General features: G+C 39.1%; 1 protein-coding gene across 6 annotated transcripts in view; it reads left to right on the top strand.

The window, feature by feature from the left end:
* LOC106092143 (protein charybde) overlaps window positions 1-20,551 on the top strand; it is a 140,639-nt gene extending 120,088 nt beyond the window's left edge. For 5 of the 6 annotated variants that reach the window (XM_059360475.1, XM_059360474.1, XM_059360473.1 and 2 more), the window contains exons 3-5: window positions 10,720-11,470; window positions 20,143-20,253; window positions 20,331-20,551. In XM_059360475.1, the coding sequence (XP_059216458.1) occupies window positions 10,720-11,470; window positions 20,143-20,253; window positions 20,331-20,409 (941 nt within the window). In that variant the 3' untranslated portion in view covers window positions 20,410-20,551. Of the gene's footprint in view, window positions 1-10,108; window positions 10,354-10,719; window positions 11,471-20,142; window positions 20,254-20,330 lie in introns of those variants that run through there. The other variant, XM_013258913.2, reaches the window with a different exon arrangement.
* The last annotated feature ends 218 nt before the right edge of the window (window positions 20,552-20,769 follow it).

Genomic DNA, 20,769 nt, shown 5'->3' with positions numbered 1-20,769 from the left:
GCCCGTGCTGAAGTTTTGTTTGTAAGAGAATATTACGCTGAAATTTTGTCTCTAGAAAATATAATTGAAATTTTTTTGAAAAAATTTTGATTCTACTAAGTATTTCATTACAATTTTGTTCTTAACAAAAAATGATAAGGCGATCCTGGCCTCAGTAAAATGTTGTCTTTGTGGAATATTGTAAATATACAATTTTGCCATTATAAAAAATGGCAATAAAATTTGTGTTTAGAATAAATTTAATTTAAATTTTTTCTTTGGCCAAAATCATTTTTGGAGGTTGGGGTGGCTCGGGCCCGAGGGCCCTCCTGGCTACGACCCTGTCTATCGTATAAACCGATCTCCCGATTTGACTTCTTAAGCCCTTACAAGCCACCATTTTTTCCGATTTGGCTGAAATTGAATTTGCTAAATTTTGCCTATATTTTGCATGCGGTGTTTTGTTGTGACTTTCAGCAACTGCGCGAAGTACGGTCCAAATCAGTCTATGACCTGATATAGCCCCCATGTAAACCGGTCTCGCGATCATCCTTGTTTAGTTCCTAGAAGCTTTAATCTTTGCTAGTATGAAGAAGTTTGGTATGTAGAATAAAATTATGCATTTCAACTAAATTTTTTTTGTATCCATTTTTAGCAGAGCCCATGGTGGTGGGTTCCCAAGATTCGGCCCGGACGAACTTAGCACACTTTTACTTGTTCTTATATAACATTGTTCAATTTTAAAAATTTTCTGGTGGAATCTTCCACCTTGCTCATCTCTCAGCTGTCCTAAACTGAATGAAAATCTTTCAAAAATTTTATCGACATTTTGCAAATCATTGCGTCGAAAGCCGACAGCATTTTAGGAAAATTTTTGCACACCAAAACAAAACCATTCCATGCCTTTCTTTTCTTTAAGTTTTATTTGATGTATGAATTTGTCATCTTTTACCAATTTCGGTACTTGGGGACCAATAAAGATACTTGTTGATTTAAAATTAATTGCTTTTTATTAATCTTATGTATAACAAGTAAAAGCGTGCTAAGTTCGGCCGGGCCGAATCTTATATGCCCTCCACCATGGATCGCATATGTCGAGTTCTTTTCCCGGCATCTCTTCTTAGGCAAAAAAAGGATATAAGAAAAGATTTGCTCTGCTATTAGAGCGATATCAAGATATGGTCCGGTTTGGACCACAATTAAATTATATGTTGGAGACCTGTGTAAAATGTCAGCCAATTCGAATAAGAATTGCGCCCTTTGTGGGCTCAAGAAGTTAAATAGAGAGATCGATTTATATGGGAACTATATCAGGCTATAAACCGATTCAGACCATAATAAACACGTATGTTAATGGTCATGAGAGAATCCGTCGTACAAAATTTCAGGCAAATCGGATAATAATTGCGACCTCTAGAGGCTCAAGAAGTCAAGATCCCAGATCGGTTTATATGGCAGCTATATCAGGTTATGAACCGATTTGAACCATATTTGGCACAGTTGTTGGATATCATAACAAAATACTACGTGCCAAAATTTCATTCCAATCGGATAAGAATTGCGCACTCTAGAGGCTCAAGAAGTCAAGAACCAAGATCGGTTTATATGGCAGCTATATCAGGTTATAGACCGATTTGAACCATACTTGGCACAGTTGTTGGATGTCATAACAAAACACGTCGTGCAAAATTTCATTCCAATCGGATAAGAATTGCGCACTCTAGAGGCTCAAGAAGTCAAGACCCAAGATCGGTTTATATGGCAGCTATATCAGGTTATGGACCGATTTGAACCATACTTGGCACAGTTGTTGGATATCATAACAAAACACGTCGTGCAAAATTTCATCCCAATCGGATAAGAATTGCGCACTCTAGAGGCTCAAGAAGTCAAGACCCAAGATCGGTTTATATGGCAGCTATATCCAAACATGGACCGATATGGCCCATTTACAATACCAACCGACCTACACTAATAAGAAGTATTTGTGCAAAATTTCAAGCGGCTAGCTTTACTCCTTCGGAAGTTAGCGTGCTTTCGACAGACAGACGGACGGACGGACAGACGGACGGACATGGCTAGATCGACATAAAATTTCACGACGATCAAGAATATATATACTTTATGGGGTCTCAGACGAATATTTCGAGTAGTTACAAACAGAATGACGAAATTAGTATACCCCCCATCTTATGGTGGAGGGTATAAAAATCAATATGTGTTTGTTTGTATGTTTGTGTGTTCCTTATAGACGCAGAAAAGGCTGAACCGATTTTCTTGAAATTTTCACAGATGATGCATAATGATCCCGTGGTGAAAATACTACATTTTTGGATATCTGAAGGAGGGGCGGACCCTCCCCCTTATATTTCGGATGGGATACCTAGGGGGGGCCGCCCCACCCCCAAAACCTACTAAATATATATATTGACCAATCACGACAATATCGGATTCAAATGAAAACACCCCTAAATCGGACATATTTACCGACAATGGCAATATGGGACTTAAATCTAATATTCAAATGTGGGACCACGTTTCTGAGGGCCCACCTCTTCCCCAAAACACCCCCCAAACAGGACTTATTTACTGACCATGAGAATAAGTAGCTTAAATAAAAGGTATTTGAATGTAGTGTGTGTATGGGACTCAGATTAAAGGTATTTGGGAGTAGACCACGTATCTGATATTAACATTCGGGAAAAGTGTCTATGGGTCCACCCCGCCACCCAAATAGGAAGTATTTGCTGACTATTGCAATATGAGGCTCAAATAAGAGGGTTTTTTAGAGTAGAATACGAATCCGATATATATTTTCAAGGCCAAGTGTCCAAACCCTAAATGATATTAAAGAGTTAAAGAAGGCGGAGCGGAGCGGGCCCGGTTTAGCTATTCTGATATATATATTCAAAGCCAAGTCACTGAGTGGCCGCCCCATCCCCAAAAACACCCCCCAAATACCGACTATGGATAAATGGAGCTCAAATGAAGGGTATTTGGGAGTAGACCATGAATCTGACATCAACATTCGGGACCAAATGTCTAGGGGACGTCCCACCACCATAACAACCCCCAAGTAGGACGTACTTGCCCACCAAGACAATTTGGGTCTTCAAGACAGTGGAGCTCGATATTCATAGTATTAAGCGCCCATACCCCCAACCGGACATATTTGCTGGCTTTTTCAATAAGGGGTTTAAGTGAATGGTATTTGAGATTAGAAAACGAATTTGATGTCCAATTTTGAGGCCAATGGCAATATGGGGTTCAAATATATGAGAAGTGAGCACGTTGCTGATATATTTTCAACGCTTAGTGTTTGGGAGACCACCCCACTCCCCAAAACAATGTCAATGTGGAGCTTAAATGAAAGGTATTGGGGGGTAGAGCAAGAATTGATACCCACTTTTGGGACCAATTTTCTGGGGGTCTACCCCTTTCCCAAAATACCCCACAAACAGCAACTTTTTACTGACCTTCGCAATATGGGGCTCAAATAAAGGTATTTGGGAGTAGAATACGAATTTGATATCTAAATGTAGGACCATGTATTTAGGGCATCACCCCTTCCCCAAAGGGTAAAAATTTTTCGACCATGCCAATATGTGGCTCAGATGAAAGGTATTTAAGATTGGAAAACGAATTTGATAAATTTTGGGGCCATGTGTTTGGGGGACGCCTCATCGTGTAAACTCCCCTAAACCAATGGCAATATGGGGTTTAAATAAATGGTATTTGAAAGAAGAGCACAATGCTGATATTTTTCAGGGCCAAGTGTCTGGTGGACCACCTCACCCCCCAAAATACCCCTAAATCAGATCTCATGAGAATATCGTGAGCAAGAGCTTGACTTGCATGACATGTGGTTTCAACAAGACGGTGCCACATGCCACACAGCACGCGTAACAAGGACTTATTGAGAGGCGGTGCGGTGAAAATTTTGTTTCACGTTCGGTACCGGTCAACTGGCCGCCTAGATCGTGCGATTTAGCGCCTTTAGACAATTTTTTGTGGGATTATGTTAAAGCTCCATACATACAAGCCCACTTCAATTGACGCATTGGAAGACAACATTGAAGCATTAATTCGTGAGATACCGGTCGAAAGGGTGAAAATAGTATGCCAAAATTGGACTAAGGGGATGAACCATTTGAGGCATAGTCACGGCCAATATTTGCATGAAATAATATTCAAACACTAAATTATATGGATCGTACTAACGATTCAAATAAAGATTTTATGCATTTTTCTGAAATTGATGTGTTTTTGTTTTTGAAAAACTTTTCTATTTATTTCATTCATTAAGTGCATAGTGTGGCCACACAGTTAGTAACTTTGTCTCCTTTTAATGTTTACTTCAATGTTTAAGTATGTGCGTTGCCAAAGTTGTATTTATCGTTGCCAACATATTAAACCGCATATGTCATTGTCCATAGCCGCAGCTTAAGCTACTGACCTCTATGCAAAAGAACACCAAGTAAGACCACACCCCAGCGGGAAGCTTGAGAAGGACCCACAATGTGGTATTTGTATGATAGAGGCGTCTTCGCAATAAATTTGGTACAAGTACATCATACCAACGTACGGCTTTTGAAACCTTCACACCTAATATGGCTGATGAGAAATTGTAGCCAAATTACGAAACGCGTCCCATTGTGGTTGGTGTGTTGCGTGTCTGGCTTTCCTTTTCCACTTGCAAAGAAAATCTTCGATAGTCTCGAAAGTGAAACAAACAAAACTTGCAAAATTTAATGATCTTCGCCCTAAAGCCTAGTAATGACTTCGACTTTTCACACGAATAACTGTCAAAACGCACTATAATAAAACGGTGACGAAGATAATGCGAACGCATTCTGTGTAAGTGGAACTGAGTTCTATGAGCAAAATATTGGGTTGCCCAAAAAGTAATTGCGGATTTTTCATATAGTCGGCGTTGACAAATTTTTTCACAGCTTGTGACTCTGTAATTGCATTCTTTCTTCTGTCAGTTATCAGCTGTAACTTTTAGTTTGCTTTAGAAAAAAAGTGTAAAAAAAGTATATTTGATTAAAGTTCATTCTAAGTTACATATATTAAAAATGCATTTACTTTCTTTAAAAAAAAAAACCTTTAGGGCAACCCAATAGTAGCGACATGTCACTGCATCAGGATAAATTTCGAACAATTTTAAATGCAAATGTAATTAAATGCTCACGAAATGGGCCGAATCAACTCTGCTTCAACACTGTTGTCTTTGTTGTGTGTTGTTGTTATACTTTTGTTTGTGTTATGACAAAGAAAAAAGTCCGTTGGATTTCGCAATAATTTAATAGACATTTTCGCTGTGAATGAAGTGAGTACTAGGAATAACAGGCCAAAAACTTGAATATGATTTTTTTTTTTTTTTTTTGCTTAGGCCCGGGCCTTGCTAAAAAATTTTTTCTAACGATAAAATTTAAATAAAATTTTTTCTATAGACTGTACATCAAATTTTACAATTATAAATTTTTTCTGAACACAAAACGAAATTTAATGCTTTAGAAATGCTCAATGAAATTTTCTCTTGAAGGAAGGTACTATGTTCGTTTTTTAGTTTTTTTTTAAATGTTACCATCAGTATTGGCAGAATGTTCTTCTGAATGTCATCAGCGATTTATTTTTTTTGCTTTAAAATCTATTATCTAAATATCTTCTATAGAACTAAATTGCATCGAAAAAAGATTTCTAAAAAAAAAATACTTTACTAAGGCAAATTTCAAATAAATTCACAAAAAATAAAAGTTCAATAAAATTTTAAAAACGACAAAATTTCCAAAAAAAAATTCTGAAAAGAAAATTTCAATGAAAATATTTTTAAAGACAAAGTTTCAATAAAATTTTCTGCGTAGACAAACTTTGGCCCAGTCGGCCCTCTCGAAATTTTTGTAAAAACATAATTATAATGCAAAGTTAAAAAGACAAAATTTTAATGAAACGTTTTTAAACAAAAAATTTTAATGAAATATTTTCTAAAGCAAATTTTAAGGGAATTTTTTGAGAGACAAAATTGTAATATCATTTTTTCTAGATTTGTGATTTTTTTATAGACAAAATTTCATTTAAAATTTCTCTAAAGAAACGTATCAGTGAAAAATCCTCTAAAGATAATATTTGGCCCGGTCCATCTCAAAAATTATTTTTTTTAAGGACAAAATTCTTTCTAAACGTCAATGAAGTGTTTTTAAAGACAAAATTTTGCACATGCTTGAGTGCTCTCAAAAGTACTTTGTCAACGACAGCCATCAATACAACTTCCAACAGATGCTCAAAATCATGTGTATGTGATTGCCACAGAAAAAAAGTCTGTCATTACACAGAATTACATGCATTAAGAAAAAGTACAGCGAATAGACAGGGTTGTCAAGCGTGCTTAATGTGGTAATTGTATCATAGATGCGTTTTCGCAATTAATACGATTCAAATACAACACAGCCCTTGAAGCCATCACACCTAATATGGTTGAAAAGTCTCTTAACCGAAACGCGTCTCATAGTGGTTGGTGTGTGTTGCTATCTTTGGCTATCGTTTTCCATTTGCAATCTCGAAAGAGAAACAAACAAAGACAAAATTTTATAATAAATTCTTTTTTATAGACAAAATTAAAAAAAAATCTTAAGGCAAAATATCAATATTTTGTCTTTAGAAATGATACAATTTCAATCAAATGGTTTTTGAGGCAAATTTTCTATAAAAATGTTCCTAAAGACAAATTTTTTAAAAAATTAGTTCTCACTAATTTAAATAAAATTGTTTCTACATACAAAATTCCAATGAATTTTTTTTTAGAAACAAAAATTTTATAAATTGGTTAATTAAATAAAATTTTAATGAAATTTACTGTTAAGACCAAAATGTTTAATATTTTCTTTTTAAGAAAAATGATTGAGCCTTTTTAAACAAAATATTATTAAAAAATCCTTTGGAGATAATATTTTCATGAAAATTTTCTCTAAAGACAAACATTTGACAAAAATTTCTCTAAAGACATAAATTTGCGAAAAAAAATGCACAAAATGAACATCTTTTGAAAATTTAGATTTTCTTTCAAGAAAATTTTGATATTGGTATCGTTTTTTTATTCTTATACATAAAATAAAAACACAGGATGACTCATTCAATTTGCTCACATTTTCGCATAAAAATGGTTTTGTAATAAATACAACGTTCTTACGAATAAAGGATTTCTTAATGGGTGCGTAGATAAAACTGGTGTGAAATTCCCAAAATGGCGACAAAAGATTCAAAAACTTCCTTCCTAGTGAGATTTCTATTATACGCAATTAGTCAACATCCATTTCGATAGATTTAAATAAAGTTCGTCGTTAAAGCATAATGTAGGTGGTTTTTATAAAATTGGTCAAATGCATCCAAAAATAACATTTGCTTAATGTTTTCAGTTTGTGTACGTATATATTATTTCATGGAAATAAGTAGCATTTAAAACCGAGACAGATTAAAACTAGCGAAAAATATAATTTTTTACAATATTTAACAAAAATCAGTCGGTAGGACGGCAAAAATCTTTGTTTTCAAAGCTATTACTGAAAGGAAGTAAGAAGGAGGTAAGTATAGCATTGGTATTATAACTGGTCATATAGGACTAGGAGCTCACTCATACAAAATCAGTGCGGCATGTGAAAGCATTTGTAGGGCATGTGGGGAAGATGATGAGACGTTAGAGCATTTCCTACGTCATTGCCCGGCTTTCGCGACTAAAAGACACCGGTACTTAGGTGGGGATACGATACCAGACATGACCAACATAGGGGAGTGGTATGGAAAACAATTAAGGATTTTGTAAGTACCACGGAATTTCTAACTTTAAAAAAAAAAAACTTTTTTGAGGTTTCTTTTTTTTAGAGCGCACAACAAGCCCAATACTGGCATAAGGCCTAAATAGAATGACATGTGGCAGCACAAAATGACGCTCGCTTTCAAGCGTCAAAGTTTAAACTTTTCCGCGTTGATTTTGGGGGATTTTTGTGCAGTTAGATTTTTGCATCGCGACGCTCAAAAACAAAGCTCAACGCGCTCATTTTGTTTTGGCCTTTAAGCTGAGTATTCTGTTCAGCTTTTTCAAGCGGAATGCTGTCAAACTCCATATGAAAAAACGTCGGGGTAACGTTGGCTGAAAAGTAGTACTCTGTTTATTGAAACTATTGCCGGCATCATCTTTGTTTGTTTTTTTTTTTGGTTTGAATGGTTCGCTTTTCTTTATTTATTTGAGAAAAAATATATATAGAAAAGAGAAAGCAATAAGTGCAGATAAAAAAACGTGTTGTGGTATGGAAATAAAACATTTAATTGCTGTCAAATTTCGCTCGCGGAACAATTGAAAATTGCAGAGGCTATTCCGAAAGTAGAATAGAATACCAACCCTTAGGTTTATGTCCAAAGTGACATGGGCGGATTAATATCCGCATCCAAGATATATTAATTTACAGGTAGTGGCAGTTGTCCAATAATAAAATACTGAGTGCACATCTGTCCAAAACAGTGATTAGTGCAACTCTGATTTTGTGTATGTTACTAATTCCCGCCATCCTTCGTTGTTTGTGTGTATTATGGTTCTTAACTATAATACACACACACAATCAAAACTCGTTGACAGATAGTGCACTTCGCGAGAAAAAATTGTACACAGCTGTTTACGGTACACTACCTGATAATTATGTCTTCATCCGCATTCTCTTTTCAACCTAAAGCCTAGTACTGACTTCATTCACAGCGAAAATGGCTATTAAATTTGTCCCACAAATTTGTGCAAATTTTCAGAATTTTTTGCTGGATGTCGTTTGCGTACTTTATTTACTAGCATAAGAGAGCGCGAGAGAGAGCAAATTTTGACCATTAAAAAATAGAGAAAATGCAAATTTCTACTGGTACTTTTTTTGACAGCAGAAAATTGCAACTTTGAACAGTTGTTTTGTAAAGGCAGCTGTTAAACCACGTTTACACCGCTCTTTAAATCTGGATTTAATGGCTCAATCATTTATCATCATTTTCCCTTCATAAAATCAGCCGGCGAGAGCCCACGGCAGATTTAAAAAGGTGGTCTAACGCGAACAGCTGGTCAGGTTTGACGGTATTAAAATGACAGATTTCTGTTTGCCTTCTCTTTGTTATTATCTTCTTTCTCACACACGCACACAAATTTCTTTGTGTGTGTTGACAAAACTACGATCAGTTTATGACATGATGGCAGATTGCACCATATTAGAGTTGGGTAGTTCCGGATGGAACTAGTCCATTAGAACTTATCCACGTAAGGAAATGCTGGAACTAGTTCCATCTTTTTCCTTTTTATAGTTCCTTTTTTTGCATGTACACTTTTCTTTTGCTTCTTTTTGTTATTTTGTAGACCAGCTGATTGACATGCCATATTTTTCAGCTTCATACAACAACTAAATAAAAGCGTCAACTTTTTAATGGACAACAACTGTGTACGTTGTGATTTAGGTAAAAGGAAAATAAATTATTTGTGGCAACAACATTAACAACAACATCCACATATTATTTTTTTATTGTAAACAAATCTTAACTGTTTTGATGCGCTTCGATTCGTGTATTTTCAGCATTGAGATTTAATTGTGTGTACGTATTATAGTTAAGAACCATAACACACAAACAATGAAAAATGGCGAGAACTAGTAACATAACAAAATCAGAGTTGCACTAATCACTTGTGCTACATATTTTGTTGTTGACCAACTGCCACTACCTTTAACAAGATATATTCATTTACAGGTAGTGGCAGTTGCCCAACAACAAAATATTGAGTGCACTATTGTCAAAATAAGTGATAAGTGCAACTCTGATTTTGTGTATGTTACTAGCTCGCAAAATTTTTCGTTGTTTGTGTGAGTTATGGTTCTAAATTATAATACACACACACAACTAAAATTCGTTTATATTTTTTTATTTTAGATTTAACTAAAACGTAAGAATTGGTCAGGTTGTGTTATCAATGTAATATTTTTATAGGCCTTATAGGCTTCTTATAACAAAGAATGGTTAATAAAAATGTAATGAAACCCCATCCTATGGTGAAGGGTATACAAAATAATCGGTGTTATCTGTTTCATTCACCTTGAACATTTTTGTCATATACTCGTACATGTCTAACATATACTACGATATATCCAAATATTTCAAATTGAAAAGCAAATTTTAAATCTACCAAAATCGATCTGGGCCGTCTAACCGAATAATTCCTAAAATTTATAAATCACTGCTACCAAATTTGGTAGAAAAAAAACCCAAAACGGCAACATTGTAGCTTTGCATCAGGCCACTGCCACCTCTTAAGAGCAATCACAAAACAAGGAACGGACGAAAGAGCAATAAGAAAAATGAGTGAGTTTTTTAGTGTTTCGTTGTTAACTCACCTTATATTCGTTTTTCCCGCTTGCGGTTTCTCATTAAACCTGAGTTTTGAGTACAAGAAACGAGTGTTTCTTCTGATAGTCATGCGTAAAAACGAGCGAAGTCAGTTACCTGACCTGCGCTTTATTGTAAACAGCTGTATCCGCCCCTCACCCTCTTTCAACTTTTAATTGCCAGCTGATATTCAATTCGAGCTGTAATAACAAAACGATGAAAAATTTCATACGGTAAAGTAAGAAACCTCTATAAAAGCACATGGTGCCATTTCATTAGTTTTCTTGGCAAAACCAACTTGTTTGCACTTTTAATGTGTGGACATCTATTTTCTTCTTTCAGACTGGACTAGTTCACTTACACCTCCATCGCCGGTGGCGGCCACTGCATCACCAACATCGCCATCATCAACAACGACCAATACCTTTACAAACGACACCTTCCATCATCACCAGCAGTATTGTCATAGCCCCATTGAGGAACACTTTGATGTGGTAGATGGTATCAAACCACAACAAAATCATACTCACTTCTTCTGTTCCCCTTCCGTCAACACTGCGGGCTACTCCTCACCATTTGGTCAGCAGGCACATTCGTTTGCCATGGAGACGGCTGCTGCAGCGACTCCACCACCAAAAGGCGGCATTGAGACCCCAAGCGGGGCTCACTACTCGTACAACAATAATCTGCTTTATTGTGCATCGGATAGTACCCCAGCATCGGCGGTGGTAAACAGAGGAGCTACGCCAAAATCATACCATAAGCGCTGCAACAGCAGCAATGGTTTTGTGGGGGCGTTTCCACCATCACCAGCCTCATCGAATCTCTCCACACCCACCGAGGCCACCGAACATTATGGCATTGGAGAGCATGACGATATTGATGCAGCTGCTGTTAATGAACTTTCGGAACGTTTGCAGTCTGAATTACGTGCGGCAAAAAGTCGTCATTTATCATGCACCGAAGTCTCACTGCCATGGGATCTCACGCCGCGTATTGCCGCTGATATGATAAAAACCTCCGAGAGGGAACCTTGCGGAGTGCGTGGCTGTGCAATTTTCATCGATTTTGAAGATGAGACAGGCAATGCCAGGTATGATTTTGTAATTGTTTTGTAGTTTGTCTTTCTTTCTTTTTTGGGGGACTATATATACTACATGCATCCGTCAATATAAACCTTCATATTGGTCATATGAACCCTGGTTGAAAATAGTTTATAATCTTTTGCATATTTTTAGATTCGTTTGAGTTGTTGTTGTAGCAGTTTCTTGTGTTTAGTGTCATAGTCCAGGAACTCTGTGGCTTCGATGGGGTGCGTGCAGAGGGATCTGGGTCTGGCTGGGCAGTTAAACAGGTGAGATGTGGTCCCTAGGACATACATCTTGCACGTCGGCCTTGCTCTGTAGGAGTTGAGGCGTTTGCATCTGCCGGAACGTAATTGAGCCAGAACTACTCTGGTTTCCCGGGTGAGGTCAATTTCTTCAGGTGCAATGGGAGGAGGTCCTCCTCTAAGGACTACATTCAACCGGTAGCTATTTACCGCATCTGCTACCGTGTCTGCATGAAGGTTGTCTATACCTGCTTGATGTGCCGCTTGATTTAGAGGTTCTCTCTTGTAGTGTTGAAGGCTTCTGGGCTGTGGATATCTATCCACAAGATGATGATTTGTATGGTCCCTGCGATAACAACCCAAAAGGTATTACTTAGACAGCATGTAGTTATGTCTTCGTACTGGTAGGATTTTTGTCTCCTGATGGAGGTGGTCCACATGAGAACTGAGAAGACAGCCCATCTCAGTTCGGACGGCGGCATTCTGACGGATCTAAACATTATGCCACTGCGTGTCACAAAGCTGACGAGACCACACTTGTTTTCTACGTGGTCAATAAGGTTTCTTTGTGTGCACCCCAAGTGCTGCCGGCAAGTGACTTGAGGACCTTGTTTCTACTTTTGGCTTTATCGCAAATTGCTGTGACATGTGGGGAGAATGTGTAAGGGCTGTCAAATGTGACGCCAAGTATTTTGGGAAACTTGATGGTAGGAATCATTTCTCCATCGACCATCACAGTCGGTTTGGCATTCATCTCAAGCGTGAACAATGTGATTAAAGATTTGGTGGCAAATATCTTCAGATTTCTTGCAGCGAAATATGGTAAGTTCGTTGAGACAGACATTCAACCTATCGCAGTTGTCAACAATGGGTGGGGGCTTGATGCCATGATCGTACAATCGTCCGCATGTGATACGATCTGTATGCCGTCTGGAGTGGGTGGAATGGAGGATAGGTAGAGGTTAAACAGTGCCGGAGATATCACCCCGCCTTGGGGAACTCCCTGTTACACTCTGCGGTGCTTCGACTTATCCCTAAATTCCACAAATTACTGGCGACCACACAGATAATTCGCAACCCAGCGTTTCAGACCTGGCTGGAGGGACGTGTTGGCGATGTCCTTAAATAATTTGGCATGGTTGATAGGTCCAGTGCTACGAGGACCGTCCTATCACATGGGTTGGACTGATTGAAGCCACGGCAAATGTGGTCGGTGATGTCATGCAAAGCAGTTGTTGTGCTATCCGTGTTGATGCTCGGCCCATTTTCCAGATATCGGGAACTATAAGAGTGTTCAAAGACAGGTTGAAGACAGTCGTAAGGTACTCAACTCCAGGTAAATCCAGATTCTTCAGCATCAGTGTAGAGATTCCGTCGGGGCCTAACGCCTTGGATGATTTGGCGCCACGGATGACATTCGTAACTTCGCCCACGGTAAATTGTGATAGCTGTCCATCGGCTCGGAGACCACGGATACGGCGAATGGCTCTCCTTGCCCTGTCACTCTCGGGATGCACAATTAATTGACGATTGAACAACCTGGCGCATCTCTTCGGATCAGTCATGGTTATTTCGCCAAAAGTGACTGTGGTCCTGTCATCCCATCTAGCGGGGTTCGAGAGTGACAGTAGACCACAGCTTGCCTACACCGGTGCCTAAGTTACATTGCTCCAAGTGTTCCAACCACAAATTCCGCTTATGTTCGTTGACCACCCTGTTTATTTCCAGATTAAGCTCGCTGATTCTGGGGTTAGTGGAGTCCGTACCATGAATTCCATCATACTCGTCTGCGAGTATAAAGTGGCTGGTATAAAGCGAGTATGCGTTAATGATGTCTCGGAATTTCTTTTCGACAACTAGCACATCCGAGGGGTATGGCAGTTCACTGATTGGTGTACTCTCCGAAGCCAGCACAATCGGCCTTCTTCTGAATGATGAACGTTCGTCCACTAAAAGATGACGGCTTGCCAGGATACGTCACTTAGGAGATCAGGGGATGCAATGGAAATGTCTGGCGAGCTGCTGCACCTCCTCGTAATCTTAGTGGGGACATCCTAATTTACCGTGCAAAAGGTGGAGCCTTCAATCTTCTTGGGCGATCCTTACGTAGCATATTTTATCCGTGACAACTGTGCAAGCTACAGGTGTTGGTCAGCTTTGTCTCCTGGATCGCTGCAACCAATATGTTCTACCGACTCATAAAATCCAGAATGTTGACAATTCAATTGCAAAAATGATACATTTTCGGCACTGGTCTGGGATGCTGCTGTTGCGTATATTGCCCCACGGGGAAGGTCGGGGAAGTCACATTGTCCGACGACGAGGACGCAGAAGGGTCGCAATGACTTACTGCCAAGAATTAACCACACAGAAATTCTTACCCTCCGTTATCATGTCTGCAACAATTGGGCAGTACCTAGGCACTGTATTGTATCAGAGAGACTATCCAAGTACATCGATATTTTCAGAGCTTTACACCGTCCAGGTTCCGTCATCACTTAGAATGGTACCAAGGGTTCTCTTTTTTTCGATTCGCAAAAACAGAGAGATCGTGATTAGACCAATACTTACTTACGCCTCAGTAGTTTGGTGGACTTCAATGGAGAAAAAGTGGAACGTTAGGATAATACAACAGGTTAACAGAACATGCTATCTTGACATACAGATTATGTATGAGGCAGCGACTGCGGCATTGAGACTTAAAGCGATGGGAAAATGGATAGGAGCAGGTCATACCATCGTGGTACAGTCGAGGCGACGAAAGGAAACCCGGATGGATTAGAAGAGGTTTCCGTTCGGATACCTGGGAAGATTTCTTGATGTCAAGTGGAATGCTCTGTTGCCATCGGCACATTCTTGGATTAATGGAACTCTGGAATTGCCATCTGGGATGCATCAAAGTTAGAAGAAAGAGTGGGCCTGGGGGTCAAAATATTGAGATTTTTTTTCAACTGCCTGACCATAATACCATCCTGATCCAGAGATCTGGGCGATCACGGAATGCGTAAGGTGGTATCGTCTACGTCCTCGCGTGAATATCTTTACGGAAATTTAACTGGCCATCAAGGCAATAGCAGCCAGGACGGTAGGGTCACGAACAGTCTTGGAGTGTAAGAAGAGATTAACGCCTTCTCTGTAGATAGCACAATTCGCATCGTTTGGTCGCCGGGTCATAGCGGAGTAAGGGGGAATGAAAAGCAGACGAGTTGGCAGTGAAGACCAGAGGACTGCCGTCAATAAACTTGGTTTACCCGAAGGCTTTCGGGTCGACGCTGTCCGAGCTAAGGGCGTGTAACACTGGAATAGGGAAACAGTCGGTAGGACGGCGGGGTTCGGGATCCTGTGAAGACGAGTCTATTACTGAGGGCAGATAGCTTTCGGTATCATAACGGGTCACATAGGACTACGAGCTCACTTATATGAAATTGGTGTGACAGGTAATAGCATATGTAGAAGCTGTGGTGAAGATGATGAGACGTTGGAGCATTTCCTATGTCTTTGCCCAGCTATCGCGTCTAAAAGATACCGGCACTTAGGCACACAATACCAGACATTAAAGGATTTCGTAAGTTGCACGTTGTTCCTAAGTTAGATTTTCTTTATTGAGGTTACGTTTTAGTATTTAGAGCGCACAACAGGCCGATTACTGGCTTAGGTGTATGTCCATAGTGGCATGGGACGGATTAATATTGGCACCCTATTTTCAACATAACATATCCTGCAATTGGAGTATCTTCTATCCCTTATATTTAAAAAAAATTGTTGCGCTTTGTTTGTTTGTTAGTTTGTTTATTTGTTCCGTATAGACTCAAAAACGGCTGAACCGATTTTAGGCACACAGAGGGTAGAGTTTGGGTCCCCGGTGAAAATAGGGTACTACATTTTTTGATATACGGAGGGGGACGGACCCTCCCCCATTCCCCAATTTTCAAAAACGCCAGATGTCGGAGATGCGTGCACCGATTTAAGCGATATTTTGTATAACACCTTACGGTAACCTAAAAACACGAAATGGGTATACAATTTTTGGGTCAAATAACCTGGGGGACGCCCCATTCCAAAACCAACGCGGACGGACATGTTTACCGATTGGGACAATATGGGTAGCAAATGAAAGGTATTTAAGAGTAGAGTACGGACTTGGTATACAAATTTCGCCCAAAGTTTTCGAGGGCGTCCTCAACCCAAAAAAATCCCAACAGGACTCTTTTACCGCTTTGGGCAATATGGGTATCAAATGAAGGGTATTTAATAGTAGAGAACACATCTGACTTAAAATTTTTTTCCTTGGTGTGTGTGATATTTACCAATTGGGACAATATGGATATCAAATGAAAGGTATTTAAAAGTATAGTAAGAATATGATACAAACATTTATTTCTTGGTATCTGAGGCACCTCCCCACCTCCCAAAACCTACCAGCGGGGCTTATTTACCAATTGGGACAATATGGATATCAAATGAAAGGTGTTTGAAAGTTGAGTACACATCTGTTATAAGAATTTGGTCCAATGTATCTACGGGCCCTCTCCAACCCCAAAACCCCTTAAAAGGTCATGAATGTTCAACGTCACCAAATGGGTATCAAATGAAAGGTCTTTGGGAGTTGACTACGAATCTGGTATACATATTTGGGATAGAGTCTGGGACGGGCTCACCTACTCAATACCCTTCAATAAGGTGTGTATTTTGAGCGGGATATCATGTGAATTAAAAGAAATGTCTATATCAGTAGAGATCGAATGTAATGTTGATATAAGGATTAAAGAATCTTGGTCACGTCCAGCCGTCCTGCCGACCGAGAATATATTGTACTCAAATGAAAGGATGTGTCAGAGTGCAGAGTGGGATAGACACAGGAGGACCTACGGATCTTTAAAAATGTGGTTTCCCAAGTGGTAGATTTGAATGATTTTGAATGTTGATAACCAAAAAAACAATAATATTTAGTGAGGTTCTGAACGAGACCCGTTGCTCTGAATATCTCGATAGCCACCTTCAAAATGCTTGACATTATATGGCCAAACAAAATCGTGCTCTAGCACGATGCTTATATTACTTCACGGTCCGCTCCTTAAACTCCTTCTTTCAAACCGGCCGTGTGTGCCTACTATGGCGATTGATAGTAGAACACGAATTTGATATCAACTTTTGCGTCTCACCCCATAAACTCCCCCTGAACCAATGACAATTGCGGCTCAAATAAAAGAAATTTGAGAGTAGACAACGATGCTGAGATTTTATCATGGCTAAGTGCGTGGGTGGCCGCCCCAGGCTACATACCCCTCAAACAGGACATATTTGTAGATTATGGCAAAAAGGACTCAAATCTGGTATCTGTTTTATGTCCAAGTGTTTCAGTGGCGTCTCACCTCACAAACTCCCCCTAAGCCATACATATATACCGATTATATCACTATATATCGCTTAAATGTGTTTTTTGAATCTGATATCCACTTTTGCGGCAAAACCAAGAGAATGAAGAAGATCTAACATCCAAGCTATTTTCAAAAGCGCCAGATCTCGGAGATGGGTATTTAAAAGTAGAGTACAAATCTGACATACAAATTCATTCCTTGGTGTCTGAGGTGCCTGAATATCTTGATAACCCCCTTCAAAATACTTGACATTATAGAGCCAAACAAAATCGTGCTCTGTCACGATGCCGGTATTATTTCAGGGTTCTCCCCCTTAACTCCCTTTAAACCGACCATGTTTCGGCTCACCCCACTGAAGAACAACAAGGCAGCAGGAGCCGACGGGTTACCCTCTGAACTATTTAAGGCAACACGCTGATAAGGCGTATGCATCAGCTTATCTGCGCAATCTGGGTAGAAGAACGCATACCCGATTATTGGAACCTTAGCATACTATGTCCCGTACACAAGAAAGGACACAAGAGCGTACTGTGTGAAAGATTAAAACCTAAAGTCAATGAGATAATTGGGCCCTATCAATGCGGCTTTAGACCTGGTAAATCCACCCTGGACCAGATATTCACACTGCGCCCTAGAAGGACAAAGCCGCCTTTGATACTCCTTTACGTTCAAAGGTATTTCAAGCCATGTCTGAGTTTGGTATCCCTGCAAAAAATAAGTCTCTGCAGGATGGCACGGGCAAATACGATTTCCTCTGTAAGAATAGGAAAGAATCTCTCCGAACCATTTAATACCAAACGAGGTGACAAACAGATGTGAATAGATATCGCACACTAATCACAAGAGAACACATGCTACTCGCCTATGCTGACGACACCGATATCATAGGTCGGTCATCGGAAGTAGTAACTGCAGCCTTTAACAAGGCCACTTCTCGACAGACGAAGGTTACACTATACCAGACAGTGATACTACCCGTGCTGTTATATGGTTCTGAAGCATGGGTACTTGTGAAAGCAGATGAGGCAGTGCTTGGAGTATTTGAGAGAAAGATTCTTCATAAAATATATGGACCAGTTTGCGTTAACGGAGAATATAGGCGACGTATGAACCACGAGCTGTATGACGACGATAGCATAGTTACACACATCAAAATACAACGGCTGCGTAGGCTAGGTCATGTTGTCAGAATGGATGAAGAAGCTCCAGCAAAAAAGTCTTTTGAAGGCAAACACGATGGTACACGCAAACCGGGAAGACCAAAAGCCCGATGGAAAGATCATGTTGTGGGAGACACCTCGAAACTTGGTGTCAGAGACTTTAGAATGAGCGCAGAAGATCGAGGCGCTTGGAACTCTATTCTACGTTCGGCTAGTGGAACAAATATTCTGTCATAGCCAATTAAAGTAAATGTAAAGTATTTGGGAGTAGTCTCATCCCATAAACTGCCCCTAAACCAATGGCAATTGTAGCTAAAATAAAAGAAATGTGAGAGTAGAACAATAGGGTGGGCGGCCTGGGTGGTCGCCCCACCCTACATACACATCAACTGAACGTATTTGTGGCTTATGACAAAAAGGGGCTCAAATATATGGTATCTTTTTTATTGCCAAGTGTTGCCAAGTGGAGTAAAATATGGTATCTTTTTTATTGCCAAATGTTGCCAAGTGGAATAGAATATGAATCTGATATCCAATTTCGGGGCAAAGGGTTTGGTTACTCCAATTCATCACCAAAACCAAGAGAATGAAGTAGATCTAACAACCAAACATCAAAATGGGCGGACCCACCCCTTACCATATTTTCAAAAACGCAAGATCTCGGAAATCAAATGGAAATTTAAACCAATAATGACAATATTAGACTCAAAAGAAAGGTATTTGAGACTAGAGCACGAATCTGATACATGATACATGACTGATCACCTCACTACCAAAAACACCCCTACACCGGACATATTTACCGATCATAGCAAAATAAGGGTCAAATGAAAGAAATTTGGGAGCAGATCACCAATATGATTTCGAAATTGGGGCGAAATTTTCTGAAAGAAAAATCTGATAGGCCGTACCTGCACCCCCAAAACAGGACTTATTTCCAGCGAATCCATGTGTTTCTGGGGTCGTCACCTCCTTCGTTGTCATTGCAGATTCCAGTATTGGACATTTCTCGTTATATCATCGCGTGGTCGGCGTAGGATACGACCCAACCAAGTCAATTTTCTCTTCCGAATTTCCTCAAGTAACTATGCCACCAACCAGGCTGCGATCTCTTACACTGTTTGGTTAGAGGTCGGATTTTTGGTATCGAAACCCAATATCAGTTGCATCCTCTGATCGGTTTCACATTGCCCCGTTAGGCAGATCCGTCTCCTCTTAGGACAAGATGAGATTAGTTGCTGTTGTAGCCACATTTTTACATGGGGAGGTAGCGATCCTCGTCAAGCCCAATAGCTCGTTCCGCCGCAACGTTATGGCCATTATATAAAGGCGCCAATAACTCGCCTTGTTCTATTGAAATATTAGATGCTAATTTTCCCTTTCCATAATTCATTTTCTTATCTTATTACCCGAAAGCGGAGTAAAACTGGTATAGTTTCTTTTTTCAATCCCAGATACTTTAATTCAACCTTGTAGGATTTCAACCAGGTAAGATATAAGATATAAGAAAATGAGTTTGTGCGAGGCTTCCACGGAGTGTGGCATATTAATCTGTACCACTCTAAGCTTCCTCGCTCGAACCTCTTTTTGACTTCAAGAATCGGTCATGGCAAACTCGAAATTCAATTATAAATCTGCACTCACTATTTTTCAGTTAGCTTTCGAGTCCTCGTCAATCGATGCGATCAATATCTAGCCCCCGCTTTCTATACAGGGTTTTGTATATACAATTGTCCAGCTATCTGTGCGGAGCCCGATGTTCTGCTTCGCCAGCAGCTTCAGCTGGTCTGACTTTTTTGTGAAGATTTCTTATAATCCAATTAAAACCCAACGATTCTTATATTTCATCAACATTACCTTGTAAATTGTAATAACATTTGATTAATTAATATTCCAGGCGCATTGCATCTTTCAAAGTTGATCCAACTACAGTATCAACATTCGAATTGTTTTTAACACTGAAACAAGACAAAGGCGGTTGGACTTCTCTATTGCCACAATTTCTTAAGTATGTACATCTAAGCAAATGATAGATATTTAAAAACAATTTATTCATAAATTTCGTTTTTTTCTTATTCTCACTAGAAATTTAACACGCAGCAGCACTATACTCATAAGTCCACATTTTACATTGAACAAACATAAGCTTTATGCCTGTGAGTAGCAACTTTTTAAAGAAAAAAAAAAATCCACCTAATATGTACAAAAATTACAATAACAAAAAATAACACACGAGAAAGAAAACTAATCCAATAAGTATCATCATTAATATAAGTCATTTATTAAAACAAAAAAACTAAAAAAAACACACACACACTCACACAAGAGGAAAAATATGAAATTTTTTATAAAAAGAAAACTACCAAACATATTTTAAGTATGAATTGTGATTTTGTGAATTCACAAGAATAAAAGTTAGAAACAAAAAAAAACTAAACAGGAATAAGGGGCGTGTCAATTCTGCTAGACTTACATATGAAAGAAATGAAAACAAATAGTTATTCCCTCCGACTAAAAGAAATAA

The sequence above is a fragment of the Stomoxys calcitrans genome, chromosome 1 (genome assembly GCF_963082655.1).
Source record: "Stomoxys calcitrans chromosome 1, idStoCalc2.1, whole genome shotgun sequence".
Classification (NCBI taxonomy): domain Eukaryota; kingdom Metazoa; phylum Arthropoda; class Insecta; order Diptera; family Muscidae; genus Stomoxys; species Stomoxys calcitrans.
This window is presented reverse-complemented; position numbering and strand designations above follow the sequence as displayed.